The sequence below is a fragment of the Rhodnius prolixus genome, unplaced genomic scaffold, assembly GCF_049639745.1.
Source record: "Rhodnius prolixus isolate KJV_2025 unplaced genomic scaffold, Rpr scaffold_2, whole genome shotgun sequence".
Classification (NCBI taxonomy): domain Eukaryota; kingdom Metazoa; phylum Arthropoda; class Insecta; order Hemiptera; family Reduviidae; genus Rhodnius; species Rhodnius prolixus.
The window spans coordinates 57,835,630-57,857,274 of NW_027411592.1; the positions used below are offsets into that span (position 1 = coordinate 57,835,630).

A 21,645-nucleotide genomic window follows, 5' to 3' on the forward strand; every position below is an offset into this window, starting at 1 on the left:
AGGTTGTTTTTTTAATAAGTATAAAATATTTTCATTAGAAGATAGTTTTCCTCTTCTAAAATCGATGTCCACTTTTGGTAAGTACCATTGACAATGAACTTTTCATTTTGGGCAAGATAGCATTATTCCCTTTCCTTCTGGGATTCCCTGATGTTTTAAATAAATTTTCTTAAACATTCTTTTATAGACGATAACGGCTTATTTACGATAATAATTTGTAGTGTAAGCACTTTTAATCAGGCGATACCAGCGTATGCATATCCATAGAATATAAAAATAAGTAACTAGAAACTCGCTGTGTTCATCGTAAAAAAATAAATAAATATTGTGCAGATCTTCTTATCAGGAATATTTATTTTTATTTTTGTCTTCTACAATTCCTCTGCCAATTAAATTAGATTAGATCATCGTCTTTATTTAGCAATGATTAAATATCTCCTTCTTAATGTTTTTTGTTTCTACAACTGTTCACATTCGTTGTGCTTAGTGTATTCATTCTCTTCTTCTTAAATGTTCCTCTTGGTGGTTGGCTAATTTTGTTTTACTATAATTCGCAGCGATTCGAAATCAAGATTTAATGTAATAATCTACTGCAATGAAATCACAATCTCAAAAGATTTCTTAACAAGAATACCGTTCTTCTGTCTGCACTAGGTCTTCCTTGTACCTTGCATAATCCAGTGCAGCAATTACCTTAGGGCAGTGCTTCCCAACCTTTTTCTGGTCATGGCACACATTAGTCAGAATACCAAACAGTAAACGGCACACTGGAACTGAAATGCTCCCATGACGTATTATGCTCTCAACTAGTGCTGTAATAACAACACTATTACAATCCTACAAAAATACCAAGTTTTCGTGGCAGGATGTAAACATTAATAGCAAACCCAATCATTCACCCGTCTAATACCGTTCTCTGCCAATACAATTAACTACATGTATGCAGTAGCAATGAATCTTATGACAAAAAAATTCTTTATTTTAATGCCAATTATTGGATGTCAAGAAGTGCCTGTAATCCATGTAAAATTATAGCGAACAAATAAGTATAACAAATATAGCGAACCTTGCAAAGAAACACCAGGAGCACACCCATCTCATTAATTAAGAAGCAATACTGTAGTTACTTTACTTATTTATAAATAGCTGTACCCGTTCACACGTTGCTGTGTTTAACAAAAAGGCAGTTTTGATACCTCAAACATAATTTATTAATGATCAAATGTATACAATACATCGAAATGAAAATTAACAATAAAATTATCCCTACTTCAGAGTACAGTAGTGTCCTTGCAAAGGTATCATTTCTACATAATGTGAAAAATTCAGTTAATGTTGTTGGAGGTGGTGACATTGCTCTTGCAGGTACATTTTCTGATGTAAAGTACACACGATGTCCATTTTCTGCTAAATGAACAACCGTTGGATATCGCTCATGAATGGAAAATGATAAAATACGCCATACGGCCTCATTGCTACTTATGCAGCGTCCCAGTTGATATTGGGTGACTTCATCGTTAGATGCAGTTGTATTTTCCACCCCAAACACTGCCATATCGCTTCCTTTGTTCACATATTTGCAAATATATTTTATAGCTTTCACTGAATTGCAGTACCCAACATTTATGCGTTATACGTTTTTAGTAGTAATGGAGAATATGGTACTACCCAACGATTATCAACATCAATAGTATTGTTGAGTTCTTTTAGTTTAATGGATTTTCCACCATCTTCGGTATAATTTATTCTCGTATTAATAATTGCAAAAAACTGTTTTTCAAGGTTTTCATGGTTACACTTTTAACAAATATTACTAATTAAATGTTATTTTGATATTTTTGGGATATTTGTTCGGGAGCACCTAGAACCCCAACTCTGATTTTAAAAAAAACTTTGCAAAAACCTTCCCGGGGATATACCTAATAATTTCCCAAATTTTCACGGCGATTGGATGTATGGTTTTTGAATCTATCGAATACAAACAAACAGACACACATTCATTTTTATATATATAGATTACTTATTATTTAATAAATATTAAGGTATTTAAATTTCAACTTTAAGATATTTTTCATAAAACTATTTGTTACACAATGTAAAATTACTTTAATAAATGTTTAAAATCATAAAAATAAATTGTACAAAACACCAGTACCTAATAGATAGTTTTATTTTTAATTAACTGAAAATTACTTTTATGTGGGGGGTCGATGGAGATTTCGAAAAATTATATAGTGGGGTGGCCATGATCAAAAAAAAGTTGGGCGACCCCCTGATCTATACGATGGATTTTTTGAAACTTATAAAATAAGATGCTATCTATATTCTTTAAAATTTTCAGATCTTTCGCTATGCAAAATTTCAAAAGAGAAAAGAACCGATTCCAGTCAATGTAAATTGCCATGAGTATAGTTATCCTCAATCCTAATTAGATACCAATTGATGAAGGCAGTTTTTGGACCACACCAAAAATTGTATAACCCAATAAATTCGAGTGAAATATTTCCCATTATTGTTGGAAAGAAAATAAAAATAGTTCCAAAACTATCATACATTGAGCAATGTGCCTAATAGTTTTTTATTTTTAAAGAAAAAGATCTAAATTAAGGAGAACTTAGGCGAATGATGGAAGAGAAAGTATCAAAATAATGTTGAAACAAAAATTAGCAATTAGATCGGAGATTAATGAGATTATTTCTGTTCAAATCCTGCCCCCTCCCTGGATCAAATTTTTCCAAATACCCCTACTCCAAAACAGAAAGGAAAGGTTAGGAGCGGAGAACTCAAAGCCCACTAGTATTATTAGTGTACTGGTGTTGGATGCAACCGTGTACATAGAAGAGTATTTTCATTTTTAGCAAATAAGTTATTTTTCTTTCTTGAAAAAGTTTGTTTTTAAATTAGATTTCAGTTATTTTGTATTAAGCCAAAAACCTAAAATATGGAAACATCAAATCTAGTGGCTGAATGGAACCTAATCGGTACTACATTGAATATCCTAAAAGAATGTGAAGCTGTACATTTCTTCAGTAAGTATTAAAGCATATTTTTCACTTAGTTTTCTAAACTGACTGTACTTTAAATGAGAAAAACAAAAAGTTGTTCGGCATTAAAAGTGAGACAAGACACAAATAGATAAATTTTACACAGAAGTTGTAGGAAAATTCACGACTCTTATCTATCAGCTCGGTACTAGGATAGCAACATAGTAAACATAACTATTATTATTTCACTTTTTCGTACAAGCCTTTCAATTTATACCAGAGTAAAATTAGTTACAATGTGCCAGAAATTCGTCTTAACCTAAGACAGAAAACTGCCCCATTTTGTACACATTTTTCCTGTGGGATATGTTTTAATTACGTGACATTATGCAATCAATAAGCAATTACAGTAAACAATTTATCATCATTGGATGATTTCTTAGACTGGACATGTTCATCGTATTAAGGTACAAGGTGATGGTCTTTGCATTATCCATCTTTATAAACCAAGTTCCCTTGAATAATCCTTATATTAGGGAAGGGATTAGCTGCGAGAACACAGGTTCGAATCCAATTGCTAGGCCTTAGATTTTTTTTTTCTCTTCCTAGAAGTTTCTGGCAGCTCCTTCTTACTGCCTGGTGATGGACAGTGTTGTCTGTAAGTGAGCACACTGTCCGCAGGCCGGCGGAGTACTGAAGCAACTTCTGGGTGCCAGTGATCTTAGATGTTGACGCGTCTTATAATAAAAATAATATCCTTACAATAAGAAAGGGTGAAATATTATTGCCAATTTCATTAATAATTTCTTATTTGTATTTAAAGGTTGCTTGTCATCTTTGGTAACTGAAATCGGCAATAATCTTTCTTCAAGATAAGAGAACAGTACGCTGCATCCTTACAGAATTAATCTAATCAGAATCGACATTCACTTTAGATTTAAAAGACAAAAACTGATACGACGTTTTAGACCCAACATATCGTAGAATTTGTTACAACAGATCTGAACGGACATTACAAAAATACACGGTATTTAAACCCAAATCTGAGTCTATAGAAATGGTCTAGAAATGGCGAACTAGCCGGAAGTCTATCCATTACTTTCTCTCGCAAGTTTTCTCCTTAATAGACTTTTTCATGAAAAAAATGCTGAATAAGTCGTAGATTGATTCGCTGTAAAATAATTTAAATGTATTTTAGAAACCGATTTTAAGAAAAATACTAAATACATTTTGATTCTTTTTAATAACTAGAATAAACCTCTAAGTAATGAGCTGTAGGTAAAAACAATATGAATATATTGGTTTCGTGACCGTAAATTGTTAAACTTAGGATGGATGATTTGCGAGAAATCGGTCAAATAAATTTGATCGATCAAATAAATTTTTTATTTGACCGATTCCTCGCAAATCATCCATCCTAAGTTTAGGGGTAAAAACAATTTAATTTCAAATTACCAATCATCAGTAGGTAGATCACGCTCAGATGGTACAACTCAAAACGGGTATTAACATTGAAAACTTGTCATAAAATTGATCCCAATTATTCCGATAAAATGATAATTTGATTTTTATAGTCATGTATAATCATAATCACTTTAATTAATGAGGTTGTCAATCGATTCGAAATTTCAAGTAGATGTGCGTTTTAGAGGTCTCGTTTAACTTTAATTAATCTTCTTTTATATGTCTTAAGATTAGATATAGAATGTTCTTAGCGATAAAAAGAAAACTCAAGTTTCGAGACTGATTTAACTTGATCCTAATCCCTTCCCAACTTTGCTTTAAAACAGTTCTTTTTTTTCCGCAGATCAAATAGATTTTTAGAAAAACTGCAAAAAATTAAATTTTATTCCTGTTACAACATGTTTATAAACGCGTGAACCGATTTTTCATGAATGAGCAGTCATTCGATTGCGCCTTTTGGAAATTTCATTTATCATTAATTAATCGAAAATCTTCTTTAGTATGTCTTAAGATTAGTTCTATAATATTTAAGTTTCAATACACAAGAAGAAGGACTCTAAATCAGGAATGGCGAACCTTTTTGAGACGTGGGTCAAATTTTGTTCATTTTTTTTTTTCTAGTACTAGCTCTTGGGTCACTAATGCCCATTTGCACAAGAGATAAGTTTACAAATTTTAAACTGAATATTTTCAAAACTAAACATCTTTAAAATTCAGTTGGCTTAACCTAGGTAAAACGGGACGAAACAAGTGCTGTGAAAGTCTCTTTTTACAAATATAACTGAACAAAACCTTACAAAAGAGTGTTTTATCTGAAGACAAAAATCTAAATATGGTTATTTACTTTGGGCTGTCCGATTTTTTTTTTTTGTAACAAACAAAATATGAGTAAAATTATACATTTTATTTGATATTTTGTAAACCTTTTTAAACTAAAGGTTTATAGATAGCATTTAAATTGCTTTTGTGACAAATGCGTGATTGAAAAAAAAAAATACAGATAGAATATAAATTATCCTCAACAATTAGAAAATCTAAATCAACCCGCGTAAACAAACAAATGGTTGCCTAGCAATTGTGGGTCAGTGAAAAAGCTTCGCGGGTCCATAGGTTCGCCATCACTGCTCTAAACCGTCTTCAGAAACACCTAAAAAAAAAAAATATTCCTTGGTCAATATTTCACATATAGTAGTATATTCCTTGGTGTTTGTATTTTACATAAGAAGTTCAGTAAAAAATCTATGTTGCATTTTCGAATGAATTTGATAAGAAGTTCCTTCAGCACTGCAGTACTTCCGTTTAAGGGATTTAAATTGCTAAAATCACAATTGTTTCCTCTGACAATGTTTTAGCTCCTTTTCATTTTGGTTATATTTAGTTAAAAAAATGCATAACTTATCTTCTTCTTTTTTAACCTATTATTTTCAGACTCAGTTTATCTTAAAACGATTTTTAACGAAGTAACCATAAAATTAGACATGGCCATAAATCTTTCCTTACCTAGTGAGAAAAATTTTGAAAAAATAATATCTCGAACGCAATACTGTGAACTGGATGTGAGACATTACTTAGTTTTTTTTTTTGTTTTCATCAATTTTCTCAAAAAAAAAAAGTCTCGTAATGATTTTCTTTCAACTTCCTGAATTATTTTCCTACAAAATCTTATTTTATTTGAAGTATTTTTTTTCAAAAATTTGGAGAGATATACTTAAATGCAGATAGATAGATAGAGAGAGAGAGAGAGAGAAAATTGTATACATTTCTATGGATTGGTAATTTTTCATTTTCAGATAGTGGAAAGAGTGCTTTCCTTGTAAAGGACAATGGTTTATACGCCTTTGGCGAAGGCCACCTTATCTTTAATACGAGCAAGTCGGCGAGCAACAAAGGTTTCTTTATTCCATACAAACTAATGGATCTACCCAATGGAATAAAATGTGAGTACTTAATCGCATTATTCTTTTTAAAAGCTGAAGTTAACTTTGCTGCCGCTACTTCTAAGGGTACGTTCACAACGGAGCTGTGAGCATAGATGATAGCTGAGATGATAGCAGTGATGCATCAGCGCTTATAGAATAACCTAGTACATTCTTATGTGAGCGTGCACAACGAAGCTTCGACTAGTGACTCATACTCGCTGGTATAAACGAGCATAGATGATAGAATTGAATTTTTCATTTTTCTGCTAGCTGAACTCCAGTATCGGAGCTTCAAAATGGAGGTAGAAAAATTAATTAGTGCTGTCTTTACTCATTATTTTTGGTTATTATTTTATTATTTACTTTTAAACAATATTTTGTTTTTTAAATCGTGCTTACATTTATTTTTATGTGTATTTATTTGTTTTTCCTCAATATAACCTTACCTCAGAGTTATCACTAGTTTTTCTTCTATAGTTATAGGATTTCCATGACAATTTTTCCAAAGTTTTCTTAATTTTGACCTTATTTTTTCTAAAATATAGTCGAATGTGGGTGGACCCATCCTCACATATTCAAAAAAACGATCCGGATAATTTCTAAGTTCCTTATATAAATAGTGAAATTCGCCCAAAGTACTTCGTTTTTTTATTTATGGTATGTACATGATATTTTCTACATCTTTTTTTTTTAAAATATACCATTTCGTTGCTGGTGAACATAAAAACTCTTCTTCACTACTCGACATGTTGCATGTATCACAGCTCCGTTGTGCACACTAATCAGCGATTATATTTTACTCTATCAGTTATCATCTCTGCTATCATCTATACTCACAGCTCCGTTGTAAACGTACCCTAACAAACATTCAAGTAGTAAGTACGACCTAAAATTTTATTAGGAGTGTCGGATTAAACATAAATAATAAATAACATCAAAACCTTTGTAAAATTAATTGTGAACTTTTACTCATTTTTTACTTTCAATTGTAAAATTGTGTTTTTAAAGAAGGCAGTGGGAAAATCTAAAGCGCTCGTGGGCCCCCCCTTCTCCAATTTAATGTTTGCGCATAGACTATGGGCGTCTTGTCAAGTGTTCAACCCCTGAGAGGTCGTGATCTAAGCAATTGCAACTTCGGACGCCTATCTGCAATACGCATGTATTCATGATTAGTACGCGCCGAAATACTTAGGAAAAAACAAAACAAAAAAGTAATACTCCAAATAAAGTACGTAATTTATGAATTTTCAGAAATAATTGTGAAAATAAATTAAAAAAAAAAATGGAAAAATTATTTTAAGGGGTAATCTTTATTATACGGGAAAGTTATCTTTTTATTATTATTATTTTTTTTTAAAATGATTAAGGCGCCTCATCATCTGCGGTTATTGGCGCCCGGAGCTTTTTTCAGTGTACTGCTGGCCTCCGGACAGTGTTCTCACATTACATTGTCCGCTGGAAGAGAAAAAACTAAGGGCCAGCTGCTGGGATTCGAACCCAGGTTGGGCAAGTTATTATAAAAATAAAAGAACCAAGAACTTTGACTCTTAAAAAAAAATTTAAAATATTTCAAAAAGTGCTGTTAATCGATTTGCTCTTTCTAAATTGCAGTTGCACTTTTTTTTTAAGCTCAACTAGATAAAATTATAAGCCTCAAGACTTCGAGGCAAGATAGGTAGATAGGTTTTTATTATAGCCTCTTAAAAGTATTTTCCTAACTTTGTTAGTCAGCCAGTTTTAACCACAAGATGGAAGAAAGATAGAATTTCCCAGTGATGTAATTGTCCCTTGGAAGACGAAGTCTTCATAGCCGCCAGCAAACATGGAGGAGGACATAATTAAAAATAAATGTATCGTTCAAAAGATTCATTTTTATCATAAAAACTATTAAAAATTTCAGTTTTCCCATTTACGGTAAAATTTTTGGGCAAACAAAGCCTAATTAAAACTGTCCGGTAGTTTCCCGCACCAGCTCACACCTCAGCAGTTGTGGTCGCAAAATTAATGGAAATAGGGTTCCAACTCGTTTCACATCCCCCCTATTCTCCAGACTTGGCTCCCTCGGACTACTATTTGTTCCCCAATATGAAGAAATGGCTGGCGGGAAAGAGATTTTATTCAAACGAGGAGGTGATTGCAGAAACGAATGGCTATTTTTTTCAGACTTGGACAAATCCTATTATTCGGAAGGGATCAACTAACTAGAGCAGCGTTGGACGAAGTGTATAAGCCTAAAAGGAGACTATGTTGAAAAATAAAAAAGGTTTACCCCAAAAAATTAAGTAGTTTTTATTTTTGCACGGACTTTTCAAACGACCCTCGTATTAAATTGTGTTTACTAGGAAGACATTTTGATCGTCAAAAACTGCACGAAAAAGCGTAACGCTGAAAAACACCCAACTTTGACAATTTTTTTCTCTTTTTCTATAAAAGATTCTTTAAAATAAAGAATAAAGATTCCCAAATTTTCTTTAAAATAAAGGGCAAACCCTCCTTTACAACTGTAATTTTTTTTTTTGCAACAACCCAGATAATTAAGAAGCTATAGGTCAGGGGTCGGCAACCTATTTTAAGAAGATAGCCATTTTTCCTTAAATAATTGTAATAAATCTTACCAAGAGCTGCAAGGATGGTAGAATGAACAAACTCTGTAGATCACTTGTATTCTCAAATTATTATTTTATGATATTCAATAACATTTAAATGTTTTATATATTTATTTTCACATATTGCAAAGTAAATAAACAAATAAATAATAACTTAAGGAATGAAAAGGCGGCAGTCTTACAATATAAATCAAGTACTTTATTTTGATATTGTATAATTCTATTCAATTTCGAACCTATCGCATTTAAAATTATTTTTGAAAAAAATACCTTTAATAAATAAAATTTTCATTCGTTTCAATAAAATTAAAATGTATAATATATTTTGGGCTGGCTGAAGAGCCACATAATTTGGATAAAAGAGCAGCATGCGGCTCGCGAGCCGCGGGTTGCCGACCCCTGAGCTATATACCAATAAAATTTAAGTTCTTCAATCAACTAGTTGCTTTTTCAAAGCACCCAAATTTGATTAAGCAATTATTTTTTTTATTATAGAATAAATCTTGCATATTTAGTGTTCAATCTTTTCCCTTGTACAGCACTTGCAACAGGAAATGAACACGTAGTTCTATTGAACAGTATCGGAGATGTATACACTTGGGGCAATAATGATCAGGGACAACTTGGAGACGGCTTAAGTTTTCCCAGAATTCAACCATATTTAGTTAAATTGCCGCAAATTGTTCGCATTTCTTGCGCACAGAATTATACACTAGCTCTTGATTATAAAAATGAGGTAATTATTAGAATTCTTTTCTTATGTAATATTTTTTAAATTTATTTAAAGCGTGAGGTTTTTTTGTTTTCTTCATATTGTTTTCTTTTTATTGACAAATGCAAGAAACTAAGCATTTTTACTTTTTGCATAAGAGCATCCTCATAAAAACAAAAACAAAAAAAAATCTACTGTGGCTGTGTCATGGTCACGGCCGTGTGTTGTAGGTGAATACCTTTACCTAATGGGTTATATTTTTTATATAAAATATTTTTATTTATGTATTTAGGATGAAATCAAGGAAACAAATAATTACTGTGTTACAATATAACTTTATTAATTATAGGTCTGTTATACGAAAAGTACGACGCAAATGGCATACAAGATACATCGAGATTTTTGGTAAACGTTAAATCAATATAGGTATTACCTAACGTTGTTGGAGAAGTTTCAATATAAGACAAATTGAACTTGCTGAGCATGAAGTCGGGCAATGAACGGTTTTGTGGGACATCAACATTAAAGTCTCCAACTATCATAATTGGTGCAGTAAGTTCAGGCTCGTATTCGGGTATAATTTTAGAAATGATTTTGGAATATTTTAACAACAATCGTAAAACATAAAGAGTTTAATTTCTGCTAACGCTGTGCCCGGATGGATATATACACACCCGAGTACGAATTTGAAGATGCCATTGGCCTTTTTCGTTTACTAGACAGACATCACCAGCTTTTGCGTCTTTCATTTCCAAATAAATTTCCGAAGTGTCAATGTTAACTCTATTACAATCAGTGAAGCTATTGATGTTGCGATACATGGCGACTCCACCGGCTTTGCGACTTTTACCATTCGATTGTTCTTGAGAAGCCCTTTCCAACCGTATACTGATCTCTGTATTTGGTTTTGGCTTTTCGACGCGTAAAGGCCGACATTATATATTTTTGATATTTTTTTATTCTAACACCTTTATTTTAATCACTGTCACTATTTTACACTAATGTTTTATATACAATCGATAGATTGTGACGACAGCTGACGATTAAAACTTAAACGAACATCGTAGCTTCTCCGAGTCAAAAAGTTATACTAATTGCAAATCTCGATACGCAGCAAAATGATCTCTAAATGGCGGTGCTTCCCCCTCCACCGCGCGCGATGCGTCACAGTCCTCGCTTATCGTAATGAATTCTTTGATCCTTTAGCTATCCAGTGGTCTAATTTAATTTTGGATCTAGACGATAGATTCGAAGCTATAATGCCAAACTGTACTCCCTGATTTTGTTATCATTAGATTTTTTGGATTGCCTCCATATGATAGCAAATTTAAAGACGTATCTACGTCAAAAAATGACCCCCCTTAAACATAAATTTCCTTTTCACTTTGTTTAAAAGTGGGCGTCACAAAGTTTTATTCTAGATTTTTTAATGTTTTCTAGGTATGGTTCTGGGGCAGATTGAATTATGTTTCAGAAAAATTCCAAGGGCATCGAGTACCAAAACGTATATCATTACCAGGTAGCATTGGTGTTTCGCAAATAAGTTGTGGCAGTACTTTTGCTTCAATTGTGACAGTAGATAACAGGGTAAGTAAATATGTGTGAGTGTTATAACAGCTTCCTTTTTAATTGGCTTCCCTTCATTGCATTTTGTTTGTTTTTTGTTTTTTTAAAACTAGGTATTTATTTGGGGGCAAAACTTATGTGGCCAGCTTGGACTTGGACATAAAAATCCAGTTGATGAACCACGAGAAATGTCTGGATTAAAAGGAGTATCTGGAGTACTCAGCGCTACTAATTCAGCTTTATTTCTTACCAAAGACGGACGTGTATACGTGACTGGCCGAACCGGACAAACTATCTATCATACAAATCCTAAAGAAGTGAAATTTAAGTTAGTTCAATTTGTAATATAAACAATTATTTATTTATAGTTAGCTCAACAAATGGAAAAACCGGTGATATTAAAACAAAAGATTTTCATTACAAAAAAAAAAGCATTCTTAAATCCTCTGAGATACTGCACTGACCCTAACAGTCTCGAATGTTCCTTCTATCAATGGCATAGTTTTCCTTGCCTTTAAGAATTATACAAGAAGTTGTCTTTTGCCTGTCTTCTTCAGTTGCGAATACTTCTCCTTTCTGGTTATGTTTACAGCTTGATAGTATTCTGGGGAACTGAAGACTAGCTTTGCGGTTATCTTCAGATAAGGCAGTTATTTTGAACTGACAATAAATACATTTAAATAAAATTTAAATGCTGTATTGTTCTATGGCCAGTTAGTTCGTCCATTCCATAAGTGCAATTTGTAACCTTTGACTTCCTTATTTCAAGACAGTGTACTTTAAAATTGAATATTGGTCCATCTAAAAGAGTTTTCAATGAATTAAACAACTTGATAAACTAACACTGTTGGTGTGCTCGTGAACACGTTTTCTTGCAAAACAAACGTAATTTCTCATACGAAGATAGAAAGGAATCCTGGAAAATGATATACCGTTTGAAAGCCCATTAGGCAAGGAAACTTTTATAAAAAGTGGCCAGCACCTAGGTCTGATAATGGATCACATAAGTGCCTAATGAGTTTTCTTAAAAATTTCGATTACTTTTATTTTTCCAGTATCCAGGAGGAAGATTGAGGCTGTTTGGAGAATAACTTATGCTTCAAAATGGTATAAATTTTTAGAAAATTTATCTGTCTTTCTAACCGTGTCATCAGAATCGAATTCGGACTAAAACTTTCTGAGTAATAACATTTTTCTTGCAAAAAAAAGGTAATGATTTTAGAAAAAAATTTAAAGTGACGTCACTCAAGAACGGTGGAAAATATGAAGTTGGCCAATACGTCATTGAACTCCACTTTAGATGTACTACACACTATAGGCCTATGGACAATACTTACTGGTTCACCCAGTATTTGTATTTGTACCAATAAATACACTTCTGAAAATCAATAAAATTTTCTTTTTTTCTACAGCAAGAAAATCGTTCAAATTGGTGCTAGTTGGAAGCTAGATCAGTTTGGTGTGAAAACTGAGAATGGCGAAATTCATCGTTGGGGATTTCATGGTAATTTTTAAAGCAACTTCATTTATTTTATTTAGATTTTCAATTATGTTTATAGTAACTACGGTCGATAAACAGTCATATCCGGTGTTATCAAATAAGATAAACAACAGCCAAGATTGCGTCATACTCCTCACCCAGAAGCGCATTATGTTTATCTTATCTTATAAAAATGTCATCCAATCTTTCGGTTTCACGATCTTTATCAACTTTATACTAGTATGCAGAAAAAATACAAAGTTCTTTAAATGTTTTTAAATGCATCGCCTTATCTTGAACTTGATTTTTGTTTTCAAAATTTATTTTCCTGGATGTGTCCCGGAGATTCACAACGAAAATAATCCTAATGAGAAGACAGAGTTTGCACTGGCCTTTTTGTGTAACCCTTCCTACGGCAGGCACCCCCCCTCAAACGTTACAATCGGTGGGGAGGAAAAAAAAAAGAAGACTTTTCTGGACTCAGGGGACATCAAAAAGAATATTTTTATTTTTTAGGGAATACACAATTTCGAACATTTTATACGATCTTTATAGCTTAAACCTCACCTAGAGCTCTAAAATAGGAAATAAAAACTCTTGTCTTTTAAAATTTATTTTGTGAAGTGTATAATTTTGTATCCCAAAATTCAGGAAATCGGCAACCAAAATAAAGATCGCCGTTATGTTATACATTTTTCCAAAAATTCTTGATTAAGACAAAATGTATTTTAATTTCGTTTAATTTCACTCTTCGACGCATCACTCTTCCTCCTGTCTTTAACAATTTAATTCCTTTACCAGTGGTCAACGTAGTCCACTACCTTGGGCTTTACCTTGACAGAAGACTTACATGGAACTCTCTCATACTCGAATTAAGAGAACAGAACTTAACAGACGCTTCCGACAACTGAAAAGACTACTCGACAACATATCAAAACTCACTCTGGACAACAAAAGACTTATATATGTAAAGTATATTAAAGCCAGTCCTGGGCATATGGCATCGAACTGTGGGGGTTCAACCAAACGCTCAAATCTGCAAAGGATCCAGTCATTTCTACGTCACCAATCAAACCATTCACCGTGCAAACACAAGTTGCTAAAACACGATACAGAAAATTCCATCTTAACATTCAATCGCATCACAATCCACTTGTACAACATCTATCTTCCAGAACATTTCCAGACAACACTTCTAGGACAGTCTTAAAAAGACAGTGGCCTCACGATCTCCTATCTTTGATGAAGAGAATCAGTAGTCGTGTTATTGGGAGTGTTACCGCTGGGTAACTTCTCCACTCTGATATGTATGAATGTTATTTATTGTTATCATTGTTGCTTACAACGCAAAATGCGTTGATTGTAACTAATATATGTAAACAATTATTTGTAAGAAAATATATTAAATTTCTTAATATTTCCTTTTTTGGTTTCTCAGATACAGCCATAAATATTTTTTTCTCTTTCTTTCAGATAAAACTGGTTTACCACAGTTAACAGATTTTGAAAATATCGTTCAGATATTTTCAAACGGTTGTACGCCTACAGTCTATCCAGATAATTATAATTATGGCGATGGATTTATTGTTTCAAAATTGAAATCTGAAACTAAATCAACTAAGACTGAACAAGTAATCAATAAAAATTCCAAGGAGAAAACAGCAACAAAGAAAGAGAATGTTGGATCGACTCGCTCTTACATTGATGTATGTATAATTTACGTTTAGATCGTCAAAGAACATATTTGTGATAACAGTTAATAAAGTAAAATAATTTATTATAATATTATCATTTATCAGGGTTGGAGTGATGTGAAAGTACGACTGACTGATGGATACTTTGCAGCGCATTCCAAAATACTCAGAGAGAGTTCTATGTACTTTGCAATTATGTTAGATTGTGGAGCAAATAAGTAAGTGTTAATTGAAAATGAACAAATAAGGCATGACAAAAATGTAGCAACAATTCTATTGTGTGAACATTTTGACTAAAATCACGCAACTCAATTGAAAATGCGGTTTAGGTCTCTCCTGGTGTACTGGATATCTTGTATTCCTCATCCGGAATTTTCTAATTTTCATCCATTATCAGCAGAGGTAGGGTTATCCATCATGGTGTAGAGATTTTTACTTCACTTATGTTTCCATCTTGCACTACACTTGCTGACTGAGCATAAGTGCAAGTCAAACTATCTACCACCAAACTGATCACTGCAAAAAGTCCAAAAATCTGTCAGAAATACGGCAAACATGCGTCTCTATAATAAAAGATACTGACTCAAATTATTCTCTGTGAAGAGATAACAAAATCAGTTGAAGGCCCTTGACAATAGACAGAAACTTTGTTTTGTGGAGGGAGGGGCTTCATTTATGTGCCTAGCAAATTAACCATCTGTGTCTTAGAACTTGGAAGTTATCACAGGAGTTAATTTAAATTTGGATAATATTTAATGAATTTCCTAAAATTCTATCTCTTATTACCTATTTAATATTGTTGAGAGATGTGAAGTAAATGGAAACGTTCGAGTAGACAATGATGGAGTTCCGTAGTTTTTTTCTCCGCAGTTGGAATATTATTTTGGACTAGATAGAATTATGGTTATCCGCTACAAAATGCCCTTCCCGTATTGAGTCTAGGTTTGTCTATTTAGATCAGCGTTTCCCCAACCGTGTTGCTGGTTGGTGGTACACGAAAAATTACCAATAATGGCGACCATAAAAAAAACAAACAATATATTTCAAAATGTTGGCCAACAACATTTTAGATAAATTCATTTCTTTTCAAGTTATTCGAATTCTTTTTGAAATAAGATTGGGTGGTCCCCTTGTGTTATTAAATTTAGAAATCAATAATGTAATTTTGTACAGTCAAACCCAAAGATCATTGCTTAATGTGTAATAAGAACGAGCCGGAAACATTAATTGTTTATCAGCTGTCTAGTCTATGAAAGTTTTTTGAATCCCACTCCATATAAACAAATATAATAAACCTAAAATAGAACTTGGTAAATTATAAAGTTTATAAAGTGAACATGAACTTGGAACTCCTTTGTAACAGATACATTGGTATCTTCTATACAAATAAAGATGATAATAATAAAACACACTTGGAATAACAAATTTACACGAAATACAATCATTTTTACGAAGTGGTACAATTTCGCATGATGTACTACCAAGTGGTACGGTGAGCCAAAAAAAATTGGGAAACGCTGATTTAGATCATGAAGGGCATAGTTGTGATTAAATTTTAGTCTTGAGATAATTCTATAAAAAGGATCGTATCTTCTGTGATCAAAGATTATTACCACGGTTTGGCATAAATTCTATACTCGTCTCAAGCGTAGAAATTTTCCCTTGAGAGACAACGGAGAACTTGCGTTTTCTCTATCTTAAGATGTGTTGTTGGACGATTTTTGTTTTGAATTTTTGAAATCGAAGGAACTATTTTTATTGATTTATTGATAGGTATATCATCTCTTCTGCTTCTGTTTCTTTGAGCAGATTGCTCTTCAATTAAAGTAACCTTTTCAGCCTACAGAAGCTTTATTAAGCATTTTACTCAGGTATCCCGAGATTAAATATAACCCTTTAATCTCGGGATTCTTGATTTTTTGGTAAGCAGTTTTACTTTTCTTTTATTTTCTGCTATCACTACCTTTTCCGCATTGGTTGAATTCCGCAGAGTTAAAACTCGAAGAGTTTAGGGCATTTAATTCAACAGTAAAAACTGACGCTAAATCGTACAAGTTCTATTGAGAGTCGTTCACCAAATAACTAACCTCTTTTAAGTTTGTTTTTTTTTTGTGGGGGGCCCCAACTTTAAGCTTTCCGTCGGATATACAACTTTGATAGAAGACTCAACGAAAACTCAGCTATGAAAGAAATCCTACACCCAGATGTACCACTATTAGTTAGTTGGATGTGACTGTTACAATAATCTTTTTTCTCTATTTCTTTTACTATTTATTTTTATTCTTTACAGGAAAGAGTTAGATTTAACTGAATTTGATGCGGCTACGTGCAGAACATTTTTTAAATATCTTTACACTAGTAAATTGGATACAGTTAATGTGCAGTATGTTCCACGTAAGTTGCATCTTTTTACTTAATATTTTGTTGCAATTTTTACTTTTTAAAACTGTCCGGTAGGACAGTTGTATAAGAGTTGATCGTCAAAAAGTGCACGAAAAAGCGTAACGTTGAAAGACACCCCCAACTTTGACAATTTTTTTTCTCTTTTTCTATAAAAGATAAAATTCCCAAATTTTCTTTAAAATATCGGGAAAATCCTCCTTTATAGCTGTAATTTTTTGCAACATGGATTTTGAAGAGAAGGTTTAAAGAAGGAGCAAGTCTTTCTGTTTTTAGTTTTCCTTAGATATAGATCTAAATATTATTTTTGCAACAAGATGTATTCTATATATTTAAATGTAATATGATGATAGTTTATAATACAATATAACTTTTATGTTTTTGGCGACTTTATTGTTGTTTTGTAGAAATTCAAAGTTTCTCGATAACTTTCATTACGTAAATTGCGGCGACAGGAAGTTATGAGTATGTTTGCACCAAAATTGACGGTAGCTGTTCCTTATTTATGATCCTGGTTAAAACCAAACGTTTTGGGATTACAGTTCGCTAATCTTTAGCCATGCATTCGATTATTTTTATTTATTTCTTTTTCTTTTTTTGTCTTCTTCTGACCGTTCATGATCATTGACAAATTTACCATTAAGTAGCTTGGAGACCTTGGTTTAAAGGTACAGGCATGAACAAAAGATTGGTTACTACAATTAGCAGATTGAGAGCGAATCCATGCAGTCTGCGGGTCGTACCTACATCGAATCGGTAAACGAGTTACTCCGTTGTGCGAAAAAATTTTAAGAGAAAGAATATTTTAAACATGTCGTCATGGAATGCCCACTTTATAAGAAAGAAAGAGATGAGCTATTCATCATCTCGCTGTACGAAAATTTGAGTGCGCCATTTAGATACGAGGACATCATCTTTTCTAATAATGTCTATGCCCTGAAACCTGTTGAAGATTTGATTAACAAATATACTTGTGGATAGGAAGTTACATAGTTAAGATCAAATATCCTAGGAAGTAATAAGATTTGAAGTTGGCTGTATGGTGAAAAGCCAATGCCAGGGGGGGAAAAAAAGAAAAGTAGCTTAGACTTTCCAGCGTTACGACATCTGGCATTTCGTTTTCCTCTTTGTTCTAACTTACGAGATTGTATTTTCTATATTAAGTGTTTGTTGTTCACTTATTTAAACAAGCTGTTGAGCGAATTGCGGATACTGATTATTCTGCTTCCATCTGAACTTTTTGTAGAAAAAATTTCGTTCAATACAAGAAAGGCTCTACTGGAAAAGGGAATGATTCCAGTGCTGGAATCATAAAATTCCTAATTTTGTGTCTTGTGTATTCAGACAATCTTAAATTGATCATTAAAACATAATACTGTGCTTTCCCTTAATAACAAATTGTCTATTTTACTGTAAAGTTTTATATTTATTTAGAATTGTACCAAATGGCTGACAGAGATCCGGAACTGCACCAGAAATGTCGAGAAATCTGGGAAAGACATTTAACAAGGCGTACCGTTTTATCAATGTTCGAGAATGCTTTTAAATATAATGCTACGGTAAGTCTTAATGTCTTATAAATTTCAATTTGATTTTCGTTATTGCTATGATTGAGGCAATACGATAAATTCTTCTTAATAAACAGTTTAATGTGTGGCAAATAAAAAAAAACAGTAGGTTGTTTGTAGCTGTAGCCCGACGAAACCTTTCAATTCCAGTAGGAATATTCTCTAAACGTTACAAAACTGTTGAGAACCTAGATTAGAGTAGATTCTGTGAGGAGGAATGGCTGATTAACCAAAATTTAACAGATCTGTTGTGGCTAGGAGGCGTAAAGAAACCACTCCTGTCCTGTACGCTTATTTAGACTTATCGAATCTCTGGAGCGAGTCTCTGGAGAGTGCTTCCTAGGCGTAAGCTTGAAGCTTTCATTCAGTTTTAGGAGCTATTAGGCTTTTTACACTGACTCGGTAAGGGCAAGTCTTAATTTCACCTTTGAGAGAAATTTCTCTCACCCCTTCATTGCCTCCATAATAATTTGCTTCTCATCCAACCATATTTTTTCTTGTATTCTAGCAGTATATCTTGATTATTTTATTTTGGTTAACTTTAGAATCTTCAATTTTATGTCAGTAAAAACTATCTTAATGAACAAGCTCTGAATAATTTTGTTTTTCTTCCTGACAGAAATACAATGAAAATTTTTGAAATTGTCGCGTAAATTTTCTGTAAAACGCCGTTTTTAAAAACAGTAAAGAAAGACGGAGACTTCTATTAAAGTATCCGCTTCATTGTCGCTTTTAAATTAAAGCCAAAAAATAATATAATAATTCAGTAACAATCTAATTTTCATTTTTCACCTGACCAGATCCCACACGTAAAAGAAAAATTACGCTCTAATACAGTAATAAAGCAGGTGATACGCTAGTTCTGTTGTAGAATTGTCTTGCGAAGTTTCTGTCTGGACTCCAGTCCAATAACAGCTTCACAGTCAGATCTCCCGGAACAGATACGTTAATGGAGGGCTGAACCAAATTCCCTGTTATGTTTCATCAATACCATGACCTTAATCTCGTCCTTAAGTCCTCCGGAGTGAGGATGCTTTAACTCATTTTAACCATATTTCATTACTGGATTTCTTAGTGCCCCGCCGGAGCCTCCATTCCCTCTATTCAGAACACCTGCAGGAACTTCTGCTACCTATCGGGCTAGAGAGATTGTGTCCCAAAACTGGATTAAAAAAAAAAAAATTAATAAAATAACTTCTATTCTTAATTTACAAATTTTTTTTTGTGCCAATTGCAGGGCTTAAAGAAGTTGTGTATTCCATTATTAATGCAACATAGCGATAATTTATTAAAATCAGAAGAATTTAAAAGATTACCAAATAATGTTAAACGAGGTTTATTGTCTTTATTGAGTGATTTCACTGAATTTAACCTCGCAAGTATGTTTCATCAAATGAAATTTCAAATTTGATTTCTCATCTTTGTTTTTTTTTTTATATAATAGAATTTATAATTGTGTTTCTTCTAAAAAAAAGTTTGTTCTTTCTCTTTGATTTTTCGTCTTTGTTTTTTATATAATAGAATTTATAATTGTGTTTCTTCTAAAAAAAAGTTTGTTCTTTCTCTTTGATTTCTCATCTTTGTTTTTTTATATAATAGAATTTATAATTGTGTTTCTTTTAAAAAAAAGTTTGTTCTTTCTCTTTGATTTTTCGTCTTTGTTTTTTATATAATAGAATTTATAATTGTGTTTCTTTTAAAAAAAAGTTTGTTCTTATCTCTTTGATTTCTCATCTTTGTTTTTTTATATAATAGAATTTATAATTGTGTTTCTTTTAAAAAAAAGTTTGTTCTTTCTCTTTGATTTTTCGTCTTTGTTTTTTATATAATAGAATTTATAATTGTGTTTCTTTTAAAAAAAAGTTTGTTCTTATCTCTTTGATTTCTCATCTTTGTTTTTTTATATAATAGAATTTATAATTGTGTTTCTTTTAAAAAAAAGTTTGTTCTTTCTCTTTGATTTTTCGTCTTTGTTTTTTATATAATAGAATTTATAATTGTGTTTCTTTTAAAAAAAAGTTTGTTCTTTCTCTTTGATTTTTCGTCTTTGTTTTTTATATAATAGAATTTATAATTGTGTTTCTTTTAAAAATAAGTTTGTACTTTCGCTTTGATTTCTCATCTTTGTTTTTTATATAATAGAATTTATAATTGTGTTTCTTTTAAAAAAAAGTTTGTTCTTTCTCTTTGATTTTTCGTCTTTGTTTTTTATATAATAGAATTTATAATTGTGTTTCTTTTAAAAAAAAGTTTGTACTTTCGCTTTGATTTCTCATCTTTGTTTTTTATATAATAGAATTTATAATTGTGTTTCTTTTAAAAAAAAGTTTGTTCTTTCTCTTTGATTTCTCATCTTTGTTTTTTATATAATAGAATTTATAATTGTGTTTCTTTTTAAAAAAAGTTTGTTCTTTCTCTTTGATTTTTCGTCTTTGTTTTTTATATAATAGAATTTATAATTGTGTTTCTTTTAAAAAAAAGTTTGTTCTTTCTCTTTGATTTTTCGTCTTTGTTTTTTATATAATAGAATTTATAATTGTGTTTCTTTTAAAAAAGTTTGTTCTTATCTCTTTTTTTTTTTCATTTAATTTAAATACTTGAAAAATATTTGTCATTTTAAAATTGAAGATATTACTACTAATTTTTGATTGTAATTTCACTCACTGACTGTTCTCATTTTCATTTTCAAAGAGATGTTATTACGTTAGTTTTACATAATTATTTTATTTTTAAATGTAAGTTTTATAAATCTAAGATTTATTGCTTGGTAAAATGTTCCAATGTTAAGTATTAAATAAACATAGTTAAGAGCGTTAATTACCAACATTTTTCTTGTGATAAAGTAATAGTAACAGTTTTAGTGAGATTAAAAAAGGAAAAATGTATCAGCTGTTCTTTTTAACAATTTCAGCCCAAATAAAATCCACGTTTGTGTGGTGATTGGAGGCTAATAATTTCCTAATTTTATTGGTTTATTAATTTGTTTAATATTTTTTAAATACATTTGTAATAAAAATAATTTTATGTTTCTTGAGTAAAAATGTTTTATTCCTTTATTTGGGGGAAGCTTTTAACCTAGGGGACTAGATCTTCTTCAGGGCTTGTGCTTCTAAATAATTAAAATATTTATTTACATTTTGTTTTTTATAATTAAGTTATCTACAATCTGTATATACATATTATACAACAAGTAAATCAGGACGTACTAAGATTAATTGGTACGTGAAGAGCAGGAGGAGAGAAACTACCCAG

The 21,645-nt window shown here is 31.8% G+C and overlaps 1 protein-coding gene across 1 annotated transcript; it reads left to right on the forward strand.

Moving 5' to 3' along the window:
* Positions 1–2,773: 2,773 nt before the first annotated feature.
* Positions 2,774–21,428, forward strand: LOC141450056 (RCC1 and BTB domain-containing protein 1-like). Its single transcript, XM_074120083.1, has 11 exons — positions 2,774–3,029; positions 6,239–6,385; positions 9,513–9,709; positions 11,126–11,272; positions 11,365–11,579; positions 12,664–12,755; positions 14,205–14,437; positions 14,531–14,643; positions 16,716–16,819; positions 18,260–18,384; positions 19,631–21,428. The coding sequence occupies exons 1-11, from the start codon at positions 2,942–2,944 to the stop codon at positions 19,802–19,804; spliced, it is 1,635 nt and encodes a 544-aa protein (XP_073976184.1). The 5' UTR covers positions 2,774–2,941; the 3' UTR covers positions 19,805–21,428.
* The last annotated feature ends 217 nt before the right edge of the window (positions 21,429–21,645 follow it).